At 34.2% G+C, this 27,634-nt stretch overlaps 1 protein-coding gene across 1 annotated transcript; it reads right to left on the bottom strand.

Annotated features, from left to right (window-relative positions):
• Positions 1 to 314: 314 nt before the first annotated feature.
• Positions 315 to 19,768, bottom strand: LOC111045776 (phenoloxidase-activating factor 3). The gene is given in 10 exon segments (XM_022331231.2): positions 315 to 1,192; positions 4,599 to 4,694; positions 8,237 to 8,436; positions 10,902 to 11,001; positions 13,103 to 13,243; positions 14,643 to 14,807; positions 16,270 to 16,432; positions 16,434 to 16,459; positions 18,550 to 18,670; positions 19,555 to 19,768. Coding segments are annotated over 10 exon segments (1,371 nt in total). The 5' UTR covers positions 19,558 to 19,768; the 3' UTR covers positions 315 to 836.
• Between the last annotated feature and the right edge of the window lie 7,866 nt (positions 19,769 to 27,634).

Raw genomic sequence — 27,634 nt, 5'->3', positions numbered from 1 at the left:
GAGATTCATTCTATGGCAATGGCAAGTCAAATTCTGTTTCTTGTAGAGTATGAATATGATTTTCTTCATTTCAATAGATAATGTTATAACTTTTCAAATGAGTGTAAGTTCATTTCATATACTAAAGTGCATCATTCACTACTTTCGACTTCACAAAACAAAACTGTTGTGGTTATTTCAAGTCCATTAGAGTAATTAGAGTACCGTTATTGAACTAATTGCAATTCATCATTTGAAACAATAAACTGATCGGAGTTTGCAGTCAAGTTTGCAGGAAGTTTCATATGAATGAATGCTACCTTATCAACAAATAATCGAGGTTTAACATTTAGCATTTAATTATGGTGCATATGGCCCTAAAATAGAGAGGGTTAGTGATTCTGTGTAATTAAACAATCAAGTAGCCCCACCAAAATACATGATTGAATTTATCTATTATTTTATTTATTGATTCATACAATTAGTAGCCTACATCATCAAAAATGATAGGGAGAGAAAAGAATAAGGTAACCTTGTGCTCTTCCTCTTCCAAATTTAGATAAGGTTACCCATAGTCCGAAATAGGTCAAGTTTTGTAGTTGCTCACTTCACAAAATAAAGATTAATTCCTTTCCAAGTCAAGTTCTGTTTCTCACTTTCTTGTAACGTATGATATTCTTCATTTCAATAAATAATGTGTTTCTCTTCAAATGCATTCAAGTTTATTCCTTTCGACTTCACATAACAAAACTGAATAGATAATGAATAATGACGTTTGAATGGATAATAAACTACAAATTAATTGGTAACAGAAATGTGACAAATCTTCAAGTTCATAAGCATTTTAAATTTGAAAACTATTCATGAATCGTATCCAAAATCCACTTCAAGTAATAGGCAACCCGCACATAGATGGTGGGCCGTCTGAGGCCGCCCGGATCGGAATAGATGTTGAAACTATGGGAAGTGATGCCTATGAGGTAGGTGCGTGCATGATCGGCACCAATGGACCGAACTACAGTCATAGGACTTCCCGAGTCACCGATGTACGAGAATGACGTCTGGGTGCCGGCGCATAGGCTCCGATTAGTCGGCTGATCTCTGCCTGTGTTCATATGTCTTAAATGCGTCTCGCAGGAGTCAGGGTCCAAAACGTAGACGTTTGCCTTCTGCAGACGGTCTGCCAAGCGTAGCAGCTGCCGACGTTTCCTGTCTGAGGAGAAACGAACAAATTTAGAGGTAACACTGGAAAACATTGGAAAACACTGAAAAAACTTTGAAAAACATTGGAAAACATTGAAAAACATCAAGAAACATCGAAAAAACATTGGAAAACATTGAAAAACATCAAAAAACATTAAAAACATTGAAAAACATCGAGAAACATCGAAAAAACATTGAAAAACATCGAAGAACACTGAAAAAAAATTGGAAAACATTGAAAAACACTGAAAAAACATTGAAAAACATCGAAAAAACATTGAAAAACATCGAAAAAACATTGAAAAACATTGAAAAAACATTGAAAAACATCGAGAAACATCGAAAAAACATTGAAAAACATCGAGAAACATCGAAAAAACATTGAAAAACGTCGAGAAACATCGATAAAACATCGAGAAACATCGATAAAACATTGAAAAACGTCGAGAAACATTGGAAAACACTGAAAAAACATCGAAAGAACATTGAAAAACATCGAAAAAACATTGAAAAACATCGAGAAACATCGAAAAAACATTGAAAAACGTCGAGAAACATTGGAAAACACTGAAAAAACATCGAAAAAACATTGAAAAACATTGAAAAACATTGAAAAACATCGAGAAACATCGAAAAAACATTGAAAAACATCGAGAAACATCGATAAAACATTGAAATCCACATTCAAAAATAATCAATATCATGTAACAATGTATAATATAATAGAAAACCCGTTAATTGAATGAATAAGATACGGAACCTTAGAGCAAACCTTGAGTAAAGTGTAAATGTACTATAACTAGCAGTTCTGTGAACAGTAGACCTCGCGCAGTTAAAAACTACAGCCTCTATCAGAGTTAATTTATGTCCTGTCCTGACGTGTTGGCGAGATATCGGTGTGGAAACAACTAATGGCTGTTTCAAATGTTGTATCGACAATAATTATTAATATTAATTAATAATTATTATCATTAGAATGCTAATAATTTGTTGTGAACAACTATGCTACCACAGTATCATCAAAAGCAGAGGAAAGTCGGGAGAAAATACTATGCTACTTCAAGTTATCAATTGCATGCCTCACTGCATGCAATTAATAGTCCACTCATCAGCTGTTTTTTCACTAAGTTACATTGAGATATTGAATTGCATGCAATTTATAATCCACTCGACAGCTGATTTATGATGAATAAAAATTATTCTATAGTCTGATTTTTACTCTAATATTGGCAATATTGGCGTATGAAGGAGGCTCCTTTTCCCTTTTATATTATCCTTGAAATGCAAAATTTCCAAAAACCTTGCATAAACGTCGACGCGCAATTTAAAAAGGAACATACCTGTCAAATTTCATGAAGATCTAATACCGCGTTTCGCCGTAAATACTGAACATATAAACATAAAGAAAAATGCAAAAACCGTCGACTTGAATCTTAGACCTCACTTCGCTCGGTCAATGAGGTCCACGTTATAATGGCAGTGTTTGATTAGCAATGGTATTGCTTTCCTTGTCAATCATTCAACAAATCGAATAGCACTATCTCTTTCCCGCTCTGTTCTGTTGCCAGATCGTCTTTTAACAATGCAGAATGAATAATTTTTTAACAAAATATTCTATTTTAATTATGAAATTATTGAAAGATATAATTGATTATTTCATATAATAATAATAATATCACATCAATAAACCTGTATCATTGACTGTATCAAAAAAGGTATTGAGAGGCATCAACAAGACAGAGGATCGGCGACGTTTTTCTCCCATCTTTCTCCACTGCCATTATAACGTGCACCTCACCATAGTGATTCTCTAGCCTCACCTAGAGGCTGCTTGACAAGGTACCATATTATTAAAAAAACATGTAAACTCAAATATAATATCAGTGAACATTATTTTTCAAGAATGTATCTAAAGATACTAATTAATCATGCAAAAATGTAACCAATTGAGATACTACAACTCAGAAAGCAGCATATAAAAGTCTTCACATTAATCACAATATTGTAGTACAAGTTAACAAAGTTCATAAGATTCGATAGTTGAGTTCATTATATCGATTTGTCATTTAAAGTTTGATGAAAACTATAATAAGCTTTTTCGAATAGACAAACGTACATCTTTCTTGAAATTACATGGGGTGAACAAATATTTAGGCAGTTGTAACATTCTCACATTCCAGACTGCCTCATTGTTTTAAAAATGACAAAGACGATTAATATATTTAGGAAACTGTAGAGTAAGCAATAGCTGATAGTAAATGAGCCTCTGTTAACGTAATTCTCTTGTCATTCTACTAGGAACCGTTAGCCTGCCACTGTGTACATTATTAGTTAATTTTATTGTATGATATATATGAAATGTTGTAGTATTTCTCCATGATTATTATTGAAAGAATAAGATGTTGATGTTTTCAATACCACTATATTTGTTCAAAAAATCTGGTGTGGCGCACTCACACAACTTTCCTTGCCGTTATGAAAATTGATCACCTGGCGCTAGTGTTCCCGCGCATCTCAAGTCTACTATTCAAAGATTTGAGCCAGCTGGTGACAGGGCAATAACGCTGGAGACACACATGAGGTCTGCTATCCCTTCATAGTGAATGATTTAATAGAATCAACAATAATTTGCAATTGAATAATCACATTTTCTCGAATATTAAGCTTATTTTCAATTTTAGGTGAAAATGTTACTGAACATTAATTGTAGAGATTTTCATGCTCAATCTACTCCACTCGATTTTTTTTGTTTCAATTGTATCTGGAGCCTGATAATTGGGAATCTAAAATCGAACTTTGCATTGATGGGGGGGAGCTCCTGGAATTTTCACAGATATGGGACTTGTTACAGTTGATAGAGCTTATCGATGACTATTTCAGGTATGAATTTAATCAAAATCGTTGGAGCCGATTCCGAGAAAATCACGAAAAACCCTGTTTTTGACAACATTTTCGCCATTTTAGCCGCCATCTTGGATTGCATTTGATCGAAATTGTTCGTGTCGGATCCTTATAGTGAAAGGACCTTAAGTTCCAAATTTCAAGTCATTCCGTTAATTGGGAGATGAGATATCGTGTACACAGACGCACATACACTCATACACACACACACACACACACACACACACACACAACACACACACACACACACACACACACACACACACACACAACACACACACACACACACACACACACACACACACCACACACACACACACACACATACACACACACACACACTATTCTTTCAATTATGTACATTTGTATTCTCATTGAATAAATATTTTTCTAGAACCAAGTTGCGCTGTCCGTTATCTTTCAGCGGTGTAAACTTATGGCAAATAATCGGCTACAGTACAATATTTTAATTGCATCAAGGATGATTAAAGAGTTTGAGAGAAAAAGTTTCTTACTTCCCCAGGCTCCCCAGCCAATGATTGTTACCAATTCTCCAGTGTAGTCCTGTCTGAGTAGATCCCCATACTCCAAGCATATTGGACGAATATATTCTGTCGAAATTAATTCGAAATAAGATGAGAAATAGTTGTATCAGAAATTCACAAACACGATCAAGCTCTTCCAAACGAAAGAGTCTAGATCCATTTCTAAAGCGATAAGAAAGAATAGATAATAAGTAATAATAATTAAACCACTATTTTGATGTATTTCGACTCAATTATTGGTTTAAACAATGTGGATTGAAATCGGATTTCATCATAATATAGTGATAAATTCAGTGGAAATGATATGACCTAATTATCTGACTTATGCCCGGTTTCTCAGTCGTTCAATAAACAACGCTATAGCTATTGATTCAATAACTTTATCAATTCAATAAATTTTTATTGGTTCCTTAAACATATTTATAGAATCCATAGCAATTCATCTGTTCAATGAGTCTGGCAGCATGGCATGATTCCAAACCGACCACTTTCGTAAACAAACTTTATATGGTAGCCATGGTAACCAACTGAATCCTGTTTGTTTATTCCTTGCTGCTTGTTGTGAAGTTCAAGTTGAAGGTTTTTTCCTACGTTAATGATATTTTTTCAAGTTATTATTATAATAATTATGGCAGAGAAACGAGACCGGGGCAAGAATTTTGCAGAGGTTAAAAAAGAACAATTAGTAGAGATTTGCCTAAAGTATAAAAATGTGATAGAAAATAAAAAGACACATAAATATTCAATAAAAGATAAAAGCAAGGCATGGGATGCAGTGAGAGAAGAATATAATTCTATTCAAATCCAACTCAAACACTCCATCATATGAACTGCTGCTGTACCTAATTATATCTAGATCCATTTCAATATATTAAAATAACAGAACATCGAACACAAAACATTCCAACATAACCTTTAAACAAAATTATCGATTCGATATAAATAATTATTATTATAGGCTTGATTTTGGCATTATTTCGTTCAATAAACAAATCTATAGCTTATCCCATATGATTGTGATTAGGCGTACGGTAGTCAAAGAAGAAGAAGAAACAACGCTATAGCTATTGATTCAATAACTTTATCCAATCAATAAATTTTTATTGGTTTCTCAAACATATTTATAGAATCCATAGCTATGGAACGATTTATCTGTTCAATGAATCTGGCAACATGGCATGATCCAAAACTAGCACTTTCGTAAACAAACTTTATACATGGTTCCTATGGTAACCAACTAAATCTTGGATGTTTATTCCATGCTTCCTGTTGTGAGGTAATTTCCTACAGTACTGACATCTTTTGGCTGATGTCTCCAAAACAAGATGGCTGACACCAAATGAGGGCTATCGATGCTAAACATAGTGCAACTTTGATTCTGTTTTGCTTTTAAAATACTGGTGATCTACACTAATTTTAATTTTATTTTGTAATTTAATTTTTCTAACTTAATTTTTTGATTGCCACCAAAAATTTGAGAAATTTATCCATTCCATAAATATTTATAGGCTGGATTTTGGCAATATAGTTTATCGATAGATTTATAGATTCAATAAGTTTAAGGAACGTTCTAGAAACGCAATTTACATATTTATCGGTTCAATAAAGTTATTGAATGGATAAACAGTTTATGGAACGACTGAGAAACCAGGCATATAGTGTTTATCGAGAGATTTAAGGATTCAATAAGTTTAGGGAGCGTTCTAGAAACGCATTTCTCATGTTTATCGATTCAATAAAGTTATTGAATGGATAAACAGTTTATGGAACGACTGAGAAACCGGGCATTAATGACATTAATTATCATTCTTCTTTTTCATCTCCTTCTACAATTATCAATTGTTATCATTATTAATAATGGTCAATCATATTGCAGATATATTATAATTCATGTTTTCATGATTTTTCAATTCATTAAGATTAGGATTATTATAATTCTACATGTTCTGCAAACTGAAATTTGCAACGGTGTGGAGCTAGAAAAGGATGGACCTATACAGTATACTTTGTTGAAAATTAATAGCAAACCAATGTTAATCATATATTGACATTTTAACGTAATCTCAGTATAAAATTATGTAAATATCCGATTATTATAAATAACTTATGTTGTAATAATTGATATGCAAGTATCCTTGACTAGAGATTGGATTCTGCCATCCTAATTAAACCCAAAACCTTATTAGTCAGAAATAGAAAGGGTAAGTTATAGAAAGTGACCTATTCAGTCACTTTATATAATAGTTATTTGTATATCTAGAGTGAAAAGTACGACTTTTTCTCCCTGAGGGAAAAAGTTTGAAGCCCGAGGCGAAGCCGAGGGCAACAATTTTCCTGAGGGAGAAAAAGTATTTTTCGCTCGTGATGTACACAATATTTTTCCTCCATCTACATTTTTTTATAGAAACTGCAAATTAAATCATTCTAATAACTTACGTATTGGTGACAATGTTTCCTAACAACATAACCTAAAATCGAAAACCTAAAAACCGGTCGTCTGATAGGCACTGCTGATTGCGCTATCTATCGGCCAAAGTTGTAACAATCATAATATCAGCTGAGCTACCAAAAATGGCTGACTCAGATGGCTGACGCGGTTCAGATTTGAATTGCAGAATGCAGATCAAAAATATTTGTTGGCTGGTATTTTGAATAGAATAAAATATTTTAAAAATTGTGTAAATTTTTATCGTCTACCAATATTAAGAATATAATATCATACAAACATATATTTCATGAGTTGATCAAATTTCTGGTTGTGGTATTGAATTCAGTTGACTCAATGACAGACACCTCTATTACGCTTTCTCATCTGAGCTTAGACCTTCTAACCTATTACCATGTAAGTTTTTTAAATAGAGATGCTTCCCATGTTATTTAAATGGAGTCACTTTTACTCCCTAGGGAGTTTTTCTGTTTTTTACTACCTAGAGCGAAAAAGTGACACTTTAGTATTATGTTTCAGGGAGTAAAGTAAGTACTTTAGACAGTAGGTGGAGGAAAATATATTTTGCAACTTGATGTTCTTGACCCAAGTCATATTATTAGCTCATATGATTGATTTTGTCATTTTCAACTTGTTTTATTTATTTATTTTTTTTTTTTAATAAATTGAATTGAATTTATTTTCGCCAAAAAAGCACATTACATAATTAAATGAAACAAGATGAAAATTTAACTATACAAAACAGAAACAAAATTATAAAATTATTCAATTCCAATCATCATTATCTTTTGGGTTCTTGAGTGGTTTAATTAATTTTCCATTCAAGTTGCAAAGTTTAGGTGAACGAATGCCTTGATACTTATAAGTTCTAAGATATTTATTATACTAATGATAGAATCACAGATTAAACATCATAGTTATAATAGATAATCTAGAAGTACTTCTATCACTTTTAGTGCCAGTTGCACAAAAGCCGGTTGAATTTTAACCGTGATTAATTCCAGGAGAACCAATCAGAGAAGCCGTCTTTTCAAAAAACCCTTCTCCGATTGGTTCGATTAATCACGGTTAAAATTTAGCCGGTTTTTGTGCAACAGGGCCTTATACTTAATAGAATGACTCAATTCTCAATTCAAGTTGATAAAATTTAATTTAAAATTACCACTTAAAAAGTCGATTTCCTTGTGAGTGCGTACTAGAGCTATATCACCCAGTGGGTCTTGGCTTGACCCAGCAGTTTTGCGTCTGTAGTCTGGATGTACTCTTAATTCTGAAGTCTCGTAATCGATGTAATTTGAACATCCGTTCCTCTCACAATCCGTATCACTCTCCAAATTATATTCACTAAGACGAACTCTGACTCTGCATTGAAAATGAATTCTTTTTATCGTGGCTAGAGAGTATAGAACGTAATATTACTCTATAGAATGAATATTACATTCTATACTTTCCGATTGTAGCCTGAAACAATACCAAACAACCATCAATAATAATAATTACAGAAACAATAAGTTTTACGGTTTTCTTTCTATTTTGATTTTTCTTCTTCTTCTTCTTCTTCTTCTTCTTCTTCTTCTTCTTCTTCTTCTTCTTCTTCTTCTTCTTCTTCTTCTTCTTCTTCTTCTTCTTCTTCTTCTTTCTTCTTCTTCTTCTTCTTCTTCTTCTTCTTCTTCTTCTTCTTCTTCTTCTTCTTCTTCTTCTTCTTCTTCTTCTTCTTCTTCTTCTTCTTCTTCTTCTTCTTCTTCTTCTTCTCTTCTTCTTCTTCTTCTTCTTCTTCTTCTTCTTCTTCTTCTTCTTCTTCTTCTTCTTCTTCTTCTTCTTCTTCTTCCAGGATTAGGCGTACACACCTGTTCCGGTTTCAAAGGATATAACTATTTATCTTACCATCTTTTTAGAGGTCTGCCAATATCCTCTTATTTGATTTTTATTGAAATTGAACACTGTATTAGTCCCGCAGTATTATTTCATCCTGAATCATTATTGTATGCTAATTTTGAAAATATTTCAAAAGCATTGAAATCAAGATCACTTCATCTATCATCCTGAACCATTATTTATTGTAAGTGAATAATTATTGATTAATATTCAATTATTATAATTAAATTGAATATTCAATTATTTAAAAGGTAATTTTATTCGAATATTTTCTTATTAAAAGCGAATATTGAAGACTCTCAACATTTTTATGAGCATTGAAGTCTTCATTAGTTCATCTATAATTTTAAACCGTTATTGTAAGTTGATAATGACCACTTCGGACATCTTGAAAAGCATTGAAGTCGTGGAAGTTTTAGCTGAGGAAGGAGCTCCATGGTCTGATTGAAATTATTTGACGACTGAGCCCTTGGTTGCCAAGAGGGTTTTGGCACTTTCAAACTCATTAAATCCAGTAGTAGTTGAACCACTTCTATGAAGTTGGACTACATAATCATTATCATTCCAGTGTGTATCATTAAGAGAGCCATAAAAAAAATATCAGCTATGCTAATAGTGAAGTGTTGTGTTTCTTTTCTGGCTCAAAATTTTGCAAAATTACTCAAAAATTTCCAATCTGTAGAGATTTGAGTGAAATATTTTTGTTTTTAATCAGTTTTTAAATATCAAAATTCAAAATTTTTAGTTTAGTCTTTAGTTTTGAAGTGGAAATTGGACTTTTTGAAGTGAAAGTGAAATCTTAACCTTATTCTTTTTTGAAACTTATTTGTAAAAATTTGGGAGAAGACAGTTTTGGGCTATGCCTGTTGTCTTCTCCCAATCATATTATATTTATTATAATTATGATCTGTAATGACAATCGAATAAATAAATAAAGAGCACATCGTTAGTGTGCTAATTTTTGTTTGAATATGAATTGAATTTGAATCTTATTGTTATGTGAGCAAATTTTGAATTTTTCTTGTTGCTTCCATTTTCCATTGTGAATAAAAGAATAGATAAAATCCCCGAAACTCGTAGTTCATATTGAAAAAAAATTGGATGCTTTCGAAAAAACTTGGTGTCAGCAGTAAATATAGAAAACTATAGTTAGGTCCACGTTATAATGACAGTGTTTAATTAGCAATGGTATTGCTATCCTTGTCTATCATTGAGCAAAGCGGATAGCGCTATCTCTCTCTCGCTTTGCTCTGATGCCAGATCGTCTTTTTAACAATGTAGAATTATTGATGAATTAACAAAATATTTCATCTTAATTATAAAAAATCAGATGAAATCAGAGAGAGAGAGCTAATCATAGAGATGAATGGAGGCGAATTGTTGAGGAGGCCAAGGTCCACACAGGGCTGTAGCGCTTCGTAAGTAAGTAAGTAATTATAAAAAATGAATTTTGAAATTATTGAAGAATAAAATTTCTCGCCTGATAAAATATAATTGATCATTTTAAACGGGAATGAACAGTTAATATTACATCAATAATCCTGAATCAGCTACCGTCTATAGAAGGCATTGACAAGACAGAGGATCGGCTACGTTGTTCTCGTATCTTCCTCCACTGCCATTATAACGTGCACCTTACTATAGGAAAATACAATAACTCAAGGACTCTTGTAAATTAATCGATTTTGAATATGTATTTTATTGTATGGCAGATAAATGATTTGATTTGAAAAAGAAATGTTCAAACTCTAAAATGCAATGTTGGTGAGCACTGAATAATAATATTGGGCTTGATATAAAATTTTTCTTAATCTGTCATCCTAGATCAGCCTATGTGATCTCAATGTCAACTTCTAGCAACGTTTCTATAATAATTCAATGTATCTTCTCTTGTATAATATCACTATTTCTTATCATTTCATAAATTTATGGGTTTAGAATAATTTACTTACACAAAATTTCCATCTTTTGAAACACAATGAGCTGCGGTTAGAATATATCTATTATTGATTATAGATCCACCACATAATTCCGTCGTTTCACCATAGTCGACTGTTAACACATTCTTGTAAATTAATAAATGATTAAACACAAAATTGATACAATGCAATCAACTCAATAATGAGGGATTTTTCTATCTGTGAGTGACACGTATTGAATCAATGTACATAATCATCTACTTGTACATAATCATAATTTACTTGTATCACCAAAGACAGCATTTGAAAAATATATTCAATAATATCATTCTCATTGACACATGTTCAAGAAAAATAGAGTGACAGACCTTGATAGAAAGATGGGCAGGACAAGGACATATTTAGTGAGAGAATGGTAAGAGAGAACGAATGGTACTTGAGAGAGAGTTCTTTAATTGATCAGGTGCAACCTGAAAACTCTGACACCAGACCTGAGCCAGCCAGGTCACTTGATTTTATTATTTACTTTAGAGAGAGATGTAAAGACAAGAAAAAAATATAAAAATTCGACTGATAAATATGAGTCATTGACTGTGGAATTTGACAACATATGTGTGTTTTTATTCAATTTTAGAAAAATATAATGTGGGATAAGACAAAGTTGCTGAAGAGAGTGTGTAAGACAAGAGACTTGGATAGATTGAGTAAGAGATGAACTAGATGAGAAGAGTAGAGTGCGTTTTTAGTGACAAGAGGGAGAGAGAGTGAGAGACCTACTGGGAGCGGGAAGAAAAGAGAGAGTAAGAGACTTCAAACTTCTAGCCAATCAGCAGAGTTTGCAGAGTGGGAGAACTCTTTCAACTCATGACGCAATACGATTGGTTGTAGCCCATTAAGCCCCGCCTCCATCAGGTAGGTCTCCAGCAAATCGCCAGCAAGCAGTGAGGAGCAGATTCGTCTGTTGATATCAATTCTGCTGATAGGTAGCATTACCTATCTACTTACATCTTGTAATGCGAAATTGAATTAAATAAAGAGGTTATGATTTAAAGGCTAATTTCTCAGTCATTTACTGCCGGTTGCACAAAAGCCGGTTAAATTTTAATCTTGATTAATTCCACGAGAACTAATCAGAGAATCCATCTTATCAAAAAGGCCTTCTCTGATTGGTTATCGTGAAATTAATCACGGTTAAAATTTGACCGGCTTTTATGCAACCGATGTTTTATCATCATCTTCTTACAAGGATTAGGCTCTATTGGCTTGTACCGGCATCCATTCCTTTCTTGGTCTTCCTATGCCTCGCTTTCCTTCGAGTTTGTACTCCCATGTTAATATTGGGAGCCTATTGGATGGCATTCTGAATAAATGTTTAGACCAATTTTGCTGATATTTCTTCAGAATATCCAATAGCGGTTCTACATTCAATTCAGCTCTTATTTTTTCATTTTATCCAGTCTACTACAACCTTGACCGCTCGTAAAAATCTCATTTCAGCAGCTTGTATACGAGATTTAGTTTGTCTGTTTAAAACCCATGCCTCGCTACCATGCTATTAAAACTTAGTGTTTTGTTCTGTAAAACTTAGTGTTTGAATACTAAATTTAATAGTGGAGGAGCCATTAAATTCAACGGATTTCTCAACCAGGTCGGCTCCAGCGTTCTTGAAAACCTATCATTAGTGAATTTCCTAGTCTTGGATTATACACGAAAATATTAATCTTATCCGATTGTGATATTGATTGAAGTGATATTGATTAATAACGTGAATTACAATCAGCGGATTCTGTTCAATGAAGTTCGTTTTGAATTCTCTTCAAAGTCTCTAGAATATGACAACTTTTCTCCTTCCAATATGACGTTAAAAACTGGTTCAGTTCAGCTTAGTTTAGTTTATTCAAATTCGAAATTCTTTATTCCTGAACATATACAATAAATTACATTTGAATAGTGTTAAGGTTAAAGCTAGGCTAGCCTATACAAACAAAAACTAAAAAAGAAAGAATAAAATTGTCAACTCAAATAATAAAAGATTATCATCAAATTCTTGTAAAGAGTATAGCGATAGGTTCACCAGATAATCCTTCAAATTCCTTAGACATATTTGAGGATCTTCTATTCTTTGCCACAGTCTATTGACTCAGGGATTGTCAAATTAGTGCTTAACAATAATAGATGTGGAATTTTGAAGTTTTACACCAAAAAAATGATAGTTTTAAACATGATATACTCACAAAAAGCTGTAGTAAGTACCAATGCCATCCATGGAAATTCTCCCAAATCTGCGTCCCTACCTCCAAAAATTTTTGAATCCCCACGGAGTCCACAGAATCCCGAATGCACAAGGCGCCAATTGCGATGTTTGGTAGGATCAACTGGAAGATAAATTTATTTTTCAACCAATCTATTCATATTATTATGTATTTGAGTTTACTTATACAACAATACTAACGTGATGTAAGTAACCACTCTTATCATGCAACATTATTGTGAGAGTTAAATTCTATGATTTTCAGATTCTTGATGGAAAATTGGAAGAAATTTTATTAAATTATACAGTTGTGAACGTCTACTATTAGCCTAGATGAGATATCTAGGCTGATTGTTACCCTTCTTACGTCATTTATGACCACCATACATGATCCGTCATTTATATGATCCACCAATCATATCACTTGCACAACACAAACATTCAAGAGTTTTCACTTGAACATAGTAGGTTTATAATATAAAGATTCGATTGCACTAGGTCTCATCCCTGGTCTCATCTCAAAACTCGCTGAAAGACATTAAAAGGATAACTATTATTATTCATCCTTGGAAAAATAGCTGATAATAATCATTTCGTCTTCTGTTGGTGATGGAAGTGAGTGAGCGAGTTCAAAGACCTTAAAGAGATATAGACCCACAATGCCTATGCCTTCCCAATGATAGCTCTTACTTGAAATTGAAGGCCGCCATTGGGGTATTTTAGCACGAGATATTATATCTATATATCTGTAATGTTATAGATTACAAAGGCATTGGTATGTAATAATCTTATAGGTTGCCCCCTCAATGGCCGATTTCAATTCCAAGTACGACACTAGCGCTGCATGTGAGTCTATGCATCTTTAAGGTCTTTGAGCGAGTTCATGTGTGTGGGACTGTGTCAAAATTATGACTCAGCTGTTGAACTTTTATAATCATTCAATCGGGTACTTAGTGCCGGTTGCAAAAAAGCCGGGTTATTTTCAACCTGATTAATTCCAGTCAAAGACCTTAAAGAGATATAGACCCACAATGCCTATGCCTTCCCAATGATAGCTCTTACTTGAAATTGAAGGCCGCCATTGGGGTATTTTAGTACGAGATATTATATATTATTCATTTGTAATACTATAGATCACAAAGGCATTGGTGGCATTGGTATGTAATAATCTTATGGGTTGCCCCCTCAATGGCGGATTTCAATTCCAAGTACGACACTAGCGCTGCATGTGAGTCTATGCATCTTTAAGGTCTTTGATTCCAGTAGATCCATCTTTTTGAAATGGTCTTCTCTGATTTGGTTCACGTGAAATTGATCAGGATTAAAATTTAACCGGCTTTTGTGCAACTGGGCCTTTGTGAGGGAAATTTTTGCATTCCTCTGGGAATTGATCTCAATTCACTGTGATTAGATAGAACATTTCTGTATGAATGTTATCATAATTTCTTCTTTCGTAATAAATTTCCTATGCTTTTGTACTCCAGAGCGGAGCTCGGCCCCCGATATTACTGAACTAAACTCACCTATTGCCAGTTGAGACGGACTCTTGCAGACTGGTTGATGGTTGTTGACAACACACACGCCATCTGGTGGCTTGATTTGTTCACAGTGCAGCTTGGGACAGGCCAAATCACATTTGTTATCATAGCACCATTGGTCAGCACCGCATTCATAACTGCCACGACAAGCTGTCAATAAGTAAATTTTCATACTTAGAAAGAATAATATGTATTTGGATATTGGAAGTAATAAATTGGATTCGAGAATGGAATATAATTTATTTGAAGGAATCGTGAAATCTAACTAACTTTGGAATCAAGTTTGCCGGTTTAAGTATAGCAATACTGGTTGCTGCTAATGACAGTAGTTCTGAAATTACTCGTACAATTTACTCTGGTGAAGTACATTTAAACAGAGTTAAAAAGTTTTCAAGATTTTAAGAGTTCTTGAGAGGACATTTCAACAGAGCTCATAAGATTTCAAGATTTTAATAGTTCATAAGAGGAACTAAGATTTAAAGATTCAAAACAGAAGAACTAAGATTTAAGATTTTCATAGTTCACATTTCAACAGAGCTCATATGAGATTTCAAGATTTTAATAGTTCATAAGAGGACATTTCAACATAGTTCATAAAAAGTCAGAGCTATCTACTCCAGTTAGTTCCCTTTTGTTGGTGGAGTTTAGATTCGTCAAAATCACTAAAAAATTCAAGCAATGTTTGATAGTATTTGACACGTCAGCATATATCCAGTGATAAAATCTGACTCCTGAGTGCCCACTTAGAAGTCAGAAAATAACATTATCAACATGAATCAGAACATACAAAAAGGCGTAAGGTTTTAAGAAATTGTTGACAACACACTCATTAGGAGCCGAGTTCATTCACCCCCAACAGTTGAAACTTTCCTGTAATACAGAAAAGCATCATATCTAATACAATTACAGTCTCCTGTGATACAATTCATAGCATACTATGCTGTGGGTTGTTGCATCCATCAGTATTTATTCTTAATTGCAAGTATGGAAATCAACTTGTATTTTTCTATTGGAATAAAACAGAAAATATGAAATAAGAAGATACTCTTTCAAATAACCTGAGATTCATTAATTTGATGCTTTATGAACGTGTATTGCTCTATTGAAATATAACAGAAAATATGATATAAGAAGATACTCCTTCAAATAACCTAGGATTCATTACGTTAAGGCTTGTCGCAAATTGAGACGCAACCGGCACGTGAGACAGGACACGATGTGAAGAGCTTTTTGTAGCACTTTTGGAAGTTAAGGATCATAACTAGCAATACGACATCGAATTAGCAATACGACAAGACGCGACACCCGTTGACCATACGCCTATTGGAACGAAATAAGCACGTTTCACATGTGCTACCTATACGAGGTTGTGTAGCTCTTGTAACTGGATGTAAATCAAAAACACATGCGATATCATTGCGAGACACGACTCGCCTGGTTTTGTGGAAGAGGCACAGTTTCTCGTGTCACACGTGCTGGTAGTGTCTCGATTTGCGACAAGCCGAATAGATAGATTTAACGAATAGATTGTTAAAATTGATGACTTCAATGATAAAATCAATGACTAACAGATACGTTTGAATTAGAACCTGAGTGCAGTTCAGTTTATTACATAGGATTCCTGGTATTCTTTTCTCCGTTTCCAATTCATCTACGGTTTTGCAGACAGGTACATGGTCCCTGACAACACACGTGCTATCTGGTGGATGGAAATTGTCACAGTCCACTCTAGGACAAGGCAGTTCGCATACATCATCATAGCACCACTCGTTTGGGGCCACAATCACTACTACCATGACAAGCTGAGAAAATAGATATAAAAGTTTCTTAATATTAGATTAAACTCAAATTGAGAATGTCAATTATGTAATAGTATATTACGTCACATGGACGGGAAGGGGTCTTTTGCAGGTGAGAATGGTGTTTCTAGTCGAGGCGTTAGCCGAAACTATAATTTCATTCGAGCACTACAAAAGACATTCACATCCAAGTGAATATTACTAATGAAAACACAAATGAATATTACTATTTTTTATACTAAGTGAATACAATATTTTTTGTCTAATCCAAAGAAGAGTTATTGAGAAATAGAAAACGTTACCTTCTTGTGCTGAAGTTACTACATGCATTCTGTAAACATAACCTGGTTTACAAATTCTGAATAAGGAATTTTGTGGAAGTTGACAAAACTTCCATCTGGAGCGCTGAAGGTGGTTTTTTGTAGCAGTTTTGCTGTTCCTATTCCGGAACTAGAAAACATACTAGACTGTAAAGAAAACATATTGTTTCATTACAGTAGAGTATGCTGTGATGAAATAGTATATTTTGCACCTAGAACAGAAAATGAGATTTTTCTGGCTCGAAATTGGTTTTCAAGTCCGAGGCCATTGGCCGAGAGCCAGAAAAACATTTTTGCCCATGGTGCGAACGCTATTTTTTGCCACACACAAAAATAAACAATATATGAGAATAGTTGTTTACTAAGCACTTCCAAAAGCAGAAGTGGAGAAGGTGATAGCTCTAGCAAATCTGAGGTAATCTGAATATCAGGAAATTTGCCAAGTCTATTTATTTTTTGTTCTGATTGTCTAAATAACCTAAAATATGGTTCAATTATGTGGGAGGTTGAGTTTATACTTTTTTATTCTTTCAAATGACAAAAGATTATATTATTATAAATGTTTTAATTATTGAATAATGAACACGAATAATGAAAAGTTTTCTGATCAGCTGTTTTTTGATCACCTTTCCTAGTTCCATGTTAGCGGCTGGAAAGGGTACTCTGTTCTGACGTCAGACGAGAGTCGTCTGCAAACAATGTCTTTCAGATCTACGTAGGGACTGGAAAACAGCTGCTTTCTGTGCAGAGTGGCGAAAATATGTTTTTTGTTCTGCAAACAGCTGTTCACCGGCTTGATTTCATGCATGGAAAACAGCTGAGATTGAATGACTATGACAAAAAATAGCATTTTGAGTCCAATGCAACCGGTCCCAATTCCAAATCTCCATTGGTATTCCAGATATTGAAAAATATGTACACATTTCAGTATAACTATTTCATGAGGAATTTACCAGAAATTATAAAATATCTCAATAAACATTGAATAAATAATTTGTTGGTGCCACTAATATTTTATAAAGAGGTCAAATCTTATGCAAAATCAGATTTGGAGTCCAATGCACCTGGACCTCAGTCCATATTACCTTCAATGGTTATTGAGATATTCCAAAACATTTGCACAACTCAGTACACTCCTTGAGATATCTCAGAAATTATGAGAATATCTCGATAACAATTGGTTAGATAATTTTTTGGTGGCACCAAGATGTTGAAATAATGATTATTCTACAGAGTGTCTGATAAGTCACTCCCTATTTTTATACAGCCATAATTTCTTTATTATGAACCAATTTTGTTAGAAATTCATTTGTTAGATAGAGCACTCCTTGAGGTTGTGTTTAACACCAATTTTCATTTGTTTCAGTTTGAAAATTTAAAGTATTCAGTATTTGGTAATTCAAAATGAAATACAATATAAAATATGAATACTGTATGATGTCGTCCTACACCAGGTCGAAAAGATGGTCACTACTAATAGTAAGGCTAGCTACACACACATCGATTTCTGGACGTACGATTTTTCGCCGTCCTTATAAATTCTTTCGGATTAAACATATATAAGATTTTTGTCATGTTCCGTTTAATCTCACAGAATTCATAAGGACGGAAAATATCATACGAACAAAAATCAATAAGTGTGTGACTGGCTCAAGTGCATTTTTCACTTCATGACTGTTAAAAATGTTATTTTTATTTTAAAAAGTTTTAAAATATGATTAGATAATATTTTAGATTATTCCCATATCATTCAAGAACTGAGTTCATACGTACGTTGTCCAAGTGTGTCAGCTCTGTGAGTCTGAGGAGATGATAGAGCGTATTTCGATAATAGATTATGAACTATCCATATGGATATGACCACTTGTTTAGGTGATACCAGAAGTTTATTGATCTGGAAGAACAATCAATGCCTTATATTATTGAGTCGAAACATTCAAAATAAATCTCATCAATGAATCTCCAGTCATTAGTTTTTTTTTAATTTCCACAAAATTTGATTTTTCATGTAGTTAACTCTTCATTTCTCAGTAGACTAACTTCAAGAAATAAGAATAGAATTCTTCAATGTTGTTTTCCATCACGAACTGCTTATTATAAAATCACTTTTTGCTTTTAGAAAAAACGACTAGCAGTCAGATATTTTACAATAAATGAATTAATCACTCACTGTGACAACAAGATCTTTCAGCAGTTCCACCATCTTCTTGGTTGTACTCAGACAAGTAGAAGGATAGGATGGCAATTTTTAGTGTGCTGTTGGTGTCTATTGGAGTAGTGTCTGTTGGTGCTGTTCGGGTCTATTGGCGTCTATGACAAATAGACACCAACAGACACTAATCCAATAGACACCAACAGCACACTAAAATTGTCATAGAAGGATAGGATGGCAATTTTTAGTGTGCTGTTGGTGTCTATTGGATTAGTGTCTGTTGGTGCTGTTGGTGTCTATTGGCGTCTATGACAAATAGACACCAACTGACACTAATCCAATAGACACCAACAGCACACTAAAAATTGCCATTCTATCCTTCTACTTGTCTATGAGTACAACCAAGAAGATGGCGGAACTGCCGAAAGATCTCGTTGTCACAGTGAGTGGTTAATTCATTTATTGTAAAATATCTGACTGCTAGTCGTTTTTTCTAAAAGGAAAAAGTGATTGAATAAGAATAAGCTCAGCCTACCGATTGTTGAACTAAGATATTATGTCCACTCTCAATTATTTTTCATCTGACTATAGGCTGAAAAATAAATAATTTCTTTAAAAATACCCACCATAATTCTATCAACTCCTAAATCCTTATTCTGAATCACTCCTGAATATCAAGTGATATTTTGGTGATGTGGTAACTCTTTCAAGAATTACTGAACATCAATGTAAATTTTTTGTGGCTCCCATTAATTTATCAATCCCAGAGTTAATCTCAATCAAATATTACAATATTCCACATAAACAGTTAGTACTTCAATTTGTATTTCCTGAAATAATAGTTTTTTCCAAGCACAACAGTTTTACGGCTTTTTCGAATGAAAACTCATTTCAAATGCAATAAAAATATTCTCGCTCCATAAATTTCACTTTTTTGCCAACTCAACCAACGTCAATTGAGAAACGAGTAATTTTAAATCGAAGTGATCATACGCGTTACTTAGGGTACGAACAGAACGGTCAGGTCTAGATGAAGATTTCAGCTTGCTAGCGCTCTTCTTCATCTATATCTATGACTTCAATAATGCTTCTATCATTGCAAAGCTGTTTAATGGCATCGATCCTCACCGCTTATTAATCGTTCTGTTCGCATCTTGGTTGCTGTCAAGAGGATTTTTCTATTAAGCCTACTGAAGGCTTGAAATTTCACAACTACCCATTTATTTAAATATCAAGTTAGGTACTAGTTTAGGTTACAGTAACTACATAACTATGTTTTAAAGTTATAAAATGTTTTAAATAAATAGGGTACTTCATGTTTTTATTAATTTTAATAACTATGGTTATATAGTTACTGATTTTGGGTTAGTAACATCAACCTCTTTTTTATTCCACAGTTCCCGATATAGTTCTAGAGTTCTCAATAGTTACAACCATAGAGAAACGATAGCATAAGTAGATATCCCATGGTATAGGGCGTTTATGTCGCAACTTTTACTGTTATCCCAAGCCGATAGTTCACGTAGTTATTTCCTATGCAGCTGTGTGACGCTGGTAGTCTCTCAAATTGTGCCGTTCATACACTATCACCCCAACAAAACATTAAAAATTGACAATAATCGACAGTAATCGGCTTGAGATAACAGTAAAAGCTGCGACATAAATTCCCTATACCATGGGATATCTACTTACGCTATTGTTTCTCCAACCAAGTGGAACTCCGACTTAGACATATTAATTTCATATTCTCAGAATGAGAACCTTCTTTCCTCTTATGAGTTTGTTAACAGACAATCACTGTTCACTGTTTAATATCGGGGCACCAAGCTCCGCTCGTTATTTTTTATTGATAAACAGAACACAATTCTCTAAAATGATCGTGTTTATATTTTTTGACAGCTGGCTATACGTAATCTTATGAATTTTGTGGATGCGATATTTTGATTTTTCACATACCCACTTTTTTTATCCACAGCTGTTTCAGCCAAGAATGAATTATCCTTTTAATGTCGTCCAGCGAGTTTTCCCAAGGATGAGACCTAGAGCAATCGAATCTTTATATCATAAACCTACTATGTTCCAAATCTCGTGAAAATCGTAAGAGCCGTTCTCGAGATCCGTTAAACATAAATAACCAGATATAAAAATAGCTAGATATAAAAATAACCACATATAAAAATAACCAGATATATAAATACTGAAATTGCTTGCTTAATATAATAGGATCTACTCACATAGGAACGAATGTTAATTTTATTTTGACCAGGAGAGCACAAAGTTATAACTATGCAGGTCTAGAGTAGTGAAAATAGAATCGTGTATGTACTACTTTATACTGAGATTGATGTATCTGAAATAATAATGTTCTCGAAAAAATTATCAAATTGAAAGAATTTATACAGTTAACATTGAATTAGTATGACTGGAGATGGAGCTTGTGGGTTTCAGAAGAGAGCAATTTATTCCACTACTAGCCAATCAGCGGAGTTTACAGAGTAATGGGAGAACTCCTACGTGGGAGAAGTGGGAGAATACGATTGGTCACTGCCTGGCTAGCCCCGCCTCCATTTGCCAGACTTCCAGCTAATCACCAGTAAGCAATGAGATACCGATTCGCATGTTCACTTGAAAGCCTGCAGATAGATTGCATTGTTTGCCCACCTCTCAAATTATAACGCAAATTTATTGATACACTTTTTAGGTCGATCGTTTGATGTTTGAACAGTAAATGAAAGGGAAATATTATTTTCTGACGGACTTCCTATCATCTTCAAGGATAATATTATTCATCTTCATTAGATAAATATTATAGTTTTGGATTATTTATTTTTGTACCAGTTCAAAACTCTATCAAAATAGAATAATATTATCACTAATAGAACTTGTTCATTATAAAATCATAACTGATGCTACAGTTATGATTTACCAATACAGAAATGAACTAATTTCAGTGGTCTTTAACATTCTTTTTATATTCACACACTCAGGAAACATAATCTGTATTCATTTTATCAACATTCAATTGAAGATTTGGGATCGACATAAGAATTCTCTAGTTTACAAAACAGATGCATGTTAGCTTATTATTGAACCAGGACTAAGTATGAATAACGTGTATATAATTCCCGAGATCGTTCTAAAGTTAGATTTGAGATTACTTATAAAATATGTACAGTATAAATAAAACTATAAGCCTGAGTACCCTTTTTAAATTATCCCATCACGACATGTTTCGGCTACTAATGCCATTTTCAATTGGTAAAGTGAATCACTTGAAAATTGCATTAGTAGCCGGAACATATCGTGATGAAATAATTTAAAAAGGGTACTTGGATTCATATTTTTATTTACATTCAAAAGTAGCCCTAGAGAAAAAAAGACTAAAAGATGTACAAGTTTGAACAATAAATTTGAGTTTCAATGCAGCTTTCATCGAAACATTTGCAGTCTCACTCTGCAAAAGCGGAAACATTACTATATTTTATAATCTGACAACTCCAATATTCTAGAAGCTCAACACAAGAAGAACACACACACACACACACACACACACACACACACACACACACACACACACACACACACCACACACACACAAGCACACACACACACACACCACACACACACACACACACACACACCCACACACACACACACACACCACACACACACACAAACACACACACACAACACACACACCACACACACACACCACACACACACACCACACACACACACACACACACACGTTCGTACATTTTTGCCATCCTTATGAATCTATCAGATTAAACGGAGCTTGACAAGCATCATACGTTTAATCTAATAGACATAAGGACGGCAAAATATCGTATGAGCAAAGATCGATGTGTGTGTAGCTAGCCTTATCCTATTCTTAATATAGTTCATTATTAAATTAGTATGAATTCATTATAGATTGTGGACTTACATATAAGACATGACAAACCTTACTGTTGTATCGTGATTTGAGTGGATTTTATATCAACACTATGATTGAGATGAGGTTCACAATCTGCACAACATCTGCAGATGTTATCTATCTTATCTTGCAGATGCTATCTTATCCCAACATTAGCAGACTGAACTGTTTACTAACTTCGATCTTATCCTATCTTCACGCAGCACCGCTGGATAATATCATACAGAAACAATAGCATAAGTTGATATCCCATGGTATAGGGCTTTTATGTCGCATCTTTTACTGTTATCTCAAGCTGATAGTCCACGTAGTTCTTTCCTGTGAAACTTTATGTCGCTGGTAGTCTCTCATATTATCCGTTCATACACTCTTACCCGGTCAAAACAGTTAAAATCGACAGTAATCGGTTTGAGATAACAGTAAAAGTTGCGACATAAACGCCCCATACCATGGGATATCTACTTACTCTATTGTTTCTCTATGATAATATCCAGTGGATATAGACATAGGATTAAGATATAGGATAGTCCTCTATTGAGGGCGAAACAATGATAGTGTGTTGTGCGGGTTGCATACTCACAAGGTTTTTTAGGCGCAGAAGGTTTTAAACAGTATACTGACAGGGAACGTTAGTAAAGCCTGGTTTTCATTAGTAGAGTTATTGGTAGAGCTCCCTGGGCGAGTACTAACTATCTTGTGAACTCCCCCAATGAAAACGTTCATGGTAGAGTACTAGTTTTTAGTAGAGTAGAGTCGGATAGTACCGTGGGATAGTACTCTACCACTTGCCTTCCACCAACACCGCTTCTCACTCTACCACTACTATGCTAATGAAAACACTCTCGAGCTAGTAGAATAGATTCACGCTGGAGTAGAGAAGAGTAGAGTACATGACATTTTAAGGTTAGTTCTGTTTACTAGACAACACACTTTACCTGCTACTCTCAATTGTAGTGTAAACAGTTATTCGACCAAGTAAGTAGAGTAGAGTTAGCTCGGTAGAGTTACTATGCCAGTTACTCAACCACTAACTCTACTAGTGGAAACCAGGCTCAAAGTATGTAAGCTGTTTCAGAAAATGACTGTAAGCTGAAGGGTAGAGTAAAATAATATCAATATGGTTAAATTTGTTTGCAATAAATATATGATGTTCAACTGAATTCCACCTACAAGAGTTATTCTAATAATATATATTAATTTCCTATTGTTCTATTCTGTTATCATCATCCACTAACGTCTCTATTTTACAATATTATTGAATGTAAACGACTGAATATTGTCAAAACCACTTATTTATTACAACAAATTGTGATACTAGAATCTACAGATGGGAATAAATGGGCTGACAAATAATTTTTGTATAGTAGCGCTCATCGAATTTCCATCTAGCTGTTTACCCTGTTGTCAATACTTTGCAGTAGCAGAAGTCTTCGGGGTGATTCTCAGCATTTAATTGAAACTTCGTTTAATAATAATTATTCATTGATATTGGAATCGGTTATCACACAATTATCATTCTCCAGTAAACTGAAAGCTGGTACACTATAGTAATAGTAAGGAACAGAGCTACGATTGATTCCACAAGGTTTTTCAAAGTTTTCTAACTATTTTTGACTCTATGGTCAACAAGTAGTCTATATATATATAAAAGCGAAATGGCACTCACTGACTGACTGACTCACTCACTCACTCGCAGAACTAAAAATCTACCGGACCAAAAACGTTCAAATTTGGTAGGTATGCTTAGTTGGCCCTTTAGAGGCGCACTAAGAACGGATTTGGAAAAAATTTAACTCTAAGGGTGATTGTTAAGGGTTTAAAGTTCATCTTTTAGCATGTATATTCTTCTTATTCCAATCTCTCAATTATAATTGAAATGTCCATACCATATGTTAATATAGAACTATAATCTAGAGAGAGTACCTCTTCGAAACAGTTGTTAACTGGTAACTAAATTAATAATTTTGAAGGTTGGCATTAAGTTGACTTGACTTTGTTAGGTTGGCACCAAGTTGAAGATTGAAATGCATTTATCGCGAAAAATTGATTGGGCACTGCTACTTCAATCAGAGCTATTCCTGGGAATATTATATTATATTACAAGTCGTCAGGCGCGCTTCGCTCGCCATATCCGTTTAGCCAGACGTTTAGTCTAGACCCCCGACTGGATCGTCCTAATATATGATAGATATATGACATAAAATTACAAATTTGGTAGGTATGTTCAGTTGGCCCTTTAGAGGCGCACTAAGAACGGATTTGGAAAAAAATTCCAAAGATATGCCCAAAGTCTGCGTTTTCCCATAGTTTTTTTAGCGTTATCTCAGCTTTATCGAGAATAGATAAACAGGAAATGTTCAAAGTTAGCTCAGCTAGGGTGTAATAATGTTGCGTTAGAAGGAATTTGAAATAACGCCAAAGATACGCCCAAAATTAGCTGTTTTTTGCGTTTTCTCAATTCTTTCATCAAGTAATAGACATAAAATGTTCAAATTTGGTACAGAGGTTTAGTTGGGGTCTAAAAATTTTGTAATGACTTTGATATTTCATCAAATATACGCCCAAAATCAGCGTTTTTCACAGCTCTTCTGTGTTTTCTCAGACTTTCTGATGGAATGAAGCATGCTCAAATTGCAAATGCAGGCGAGCGAAGCGAGCCCGCTGATCTCATTTTTGGACGATCCAGTCGGGGGTCCAGGGGCGGAGCCCCCTGGCTAGACGGATATGGCGAGCGAAGCGAGCCTGACGGCTAGTAGGATATATAATTAATAAATGGAGATTATCGATTGATATTTTGGAATTATGAACTTTTTAATTCAGTTCCATTGAATTGTAGCTATGAAATAAAATCTGTTTTCCTTCACGATATGCTCCTGCGATAATTAATAGCACGTCTAATGAAGGAGACAACCAGCTGTTGATAAACGTTTCAACGCATATTTCACATTCTGTTTAGAGCGTGAAAACGCGCAAAAACGCACAAAACACAACAAAAAGGTGTCGGCGTGTGAAGTTTTTTCAGGCGAGTATCATATTTTATGGAGCCCACATGTTTTGTTCCGTGTTTTATTGTTTGCTTGACGCCCTTGTAGCGTTTTTTGTATGTGAAACGTGAGACCTATAGGGAGGAGAGAGTGGAGGGAGATTGTGGGCGTGAGGCAGGGAATTTTGGGAAAAAGGGATTTTCGGAAGGGAATATTGGGGGAAAAGAAGTTTTGGGAGGGAATATTCAAGAGAAGGGATATCTAGAGTGGAGTTGAGAGAGAAAGAAGATTTTTAGCAGAGTGATCACACTCTAAAAGTCAGCTGATGATGAAACATTACGGAAGGGGTGATAGTGTTATCTCTCGAACCCTTTGGGACACACAACCCCTCACTACTTTTTACTCTTTTGACTCTCTCCTCCTTCTCTTCCTCCTCTTCCCGTATTGTCATTATTAACTAATATTTCATTTAATCTTCCTCCATCTTCATTTCACACTCTTGAAACTTGAAGAACCCAATATATAACCTATAAACTTGAGTGAGAATAGGAAATGACATTGAGTAATATGGCAAGGCAGAACATCCAAAAGGATCTCTCTGCCGATAAAAGCCATACAAATAAATAAAATATCACACTCCAAAGTCATCCTTGAAAATAAATATGGGAATTGGAAGAGAAAATCAAGTCTCAACTAGAGCTTCGAGCCTCGATCGTCCTGAAATAATTCACTCTCAAGCGACTGTGAGACATTCTGATTAATAAAAATAATATCGAGTGACCTGGCTGGCTCAGATCTGGTGTCAGAGTTTTCAGGTCGCAACTGATCAATTTCAGGGCATCTGACATGATCTAACGGCTCTAGGCAGGCGGGACCGACGACTTAACGTGTTCATCCAAAACACATTGATTGATTATGATTTATGAATTCATCATGATCCTATACATTATAATAGTGAATTTATCTCCAATAAAAAAACAAATAAAAGTATTTCGAGATCCCAGAAATGAGCTCTACTTATCTTAGCTCTATATATTCAACTGATGATATTCTCATCAGAGCTTCACAGTGAAAGTCTTTCTTGACTATATTTATATTGCATCATCAGAATTGTGGAGAGAACCATCTTTTGATTGAGCCCATTTTTTAATTGATATATTTCTTATCATTGACATGATTTTTAAAAATGACATGAAATAAGTGGACATTTGTATTATAAACTAAATGAGATGAATAAAATAAATTATATGAAGATGAAAATTTCATGTAGCGTCATTTTATTAGCCATAAACTCTCGACTAACAAGTTGTAAAGTCACGAGTTACCTCTCAAACATCGAAGATTGAGCTGTACCAATTATAAAATAAGAAGAGACAAGTCCTAACAAGAGACAAAAGTTACAGAACTAGTTAGAAGAATAGAGTACTCGGCTTGTTAGGCAACCAGCCATCCACAATCCAAGACACGCAGCAAACTTTGTTGTGTTTTGTTGTCTAATTTGTAATTTCAGCTGCAATCACTCTAATTTCCAGCAAACACGTCCAATTCAAGTTGAAAACATTGTTAGTGTCATGAAGTTTTACGGCAATTGACAAAGGCTCCATTCCTTGAGTTGCAACTCCTCAAGAAGTACTTTATCAGTGGGCGGCTACACGTGGGATTTTTGAAACTTGAATAGATACTACCTTGTAGATCATTATTTCAGTACTACTTGGAATTCAAATACTTTGTAAAACTTGGCACAATTAGTATTTTAGTCGTTTAATGTCAATGAGCTTGTTAACA

Source organism: Nilaparvata lugens, chromosome 4 (genome assembly GCF_014356525.2).
Source record: "Nilaparvata lugens isolate BPH chromosome 4, ASM1435652v1, whole genome shotgun sequence".
NCBI classification, from domain to species: domain Eukaryota; kingdom Metazoa; phylum Arthropoda; class Insecta; order Hemiptera; family Delphacidae; genus Nilaparvata; species Nilaparvata lugens.
Note: the sequence above shows the minus strand (reverse complement) of the source record. Positions and strands in the feature narration are given on the sequence as shown.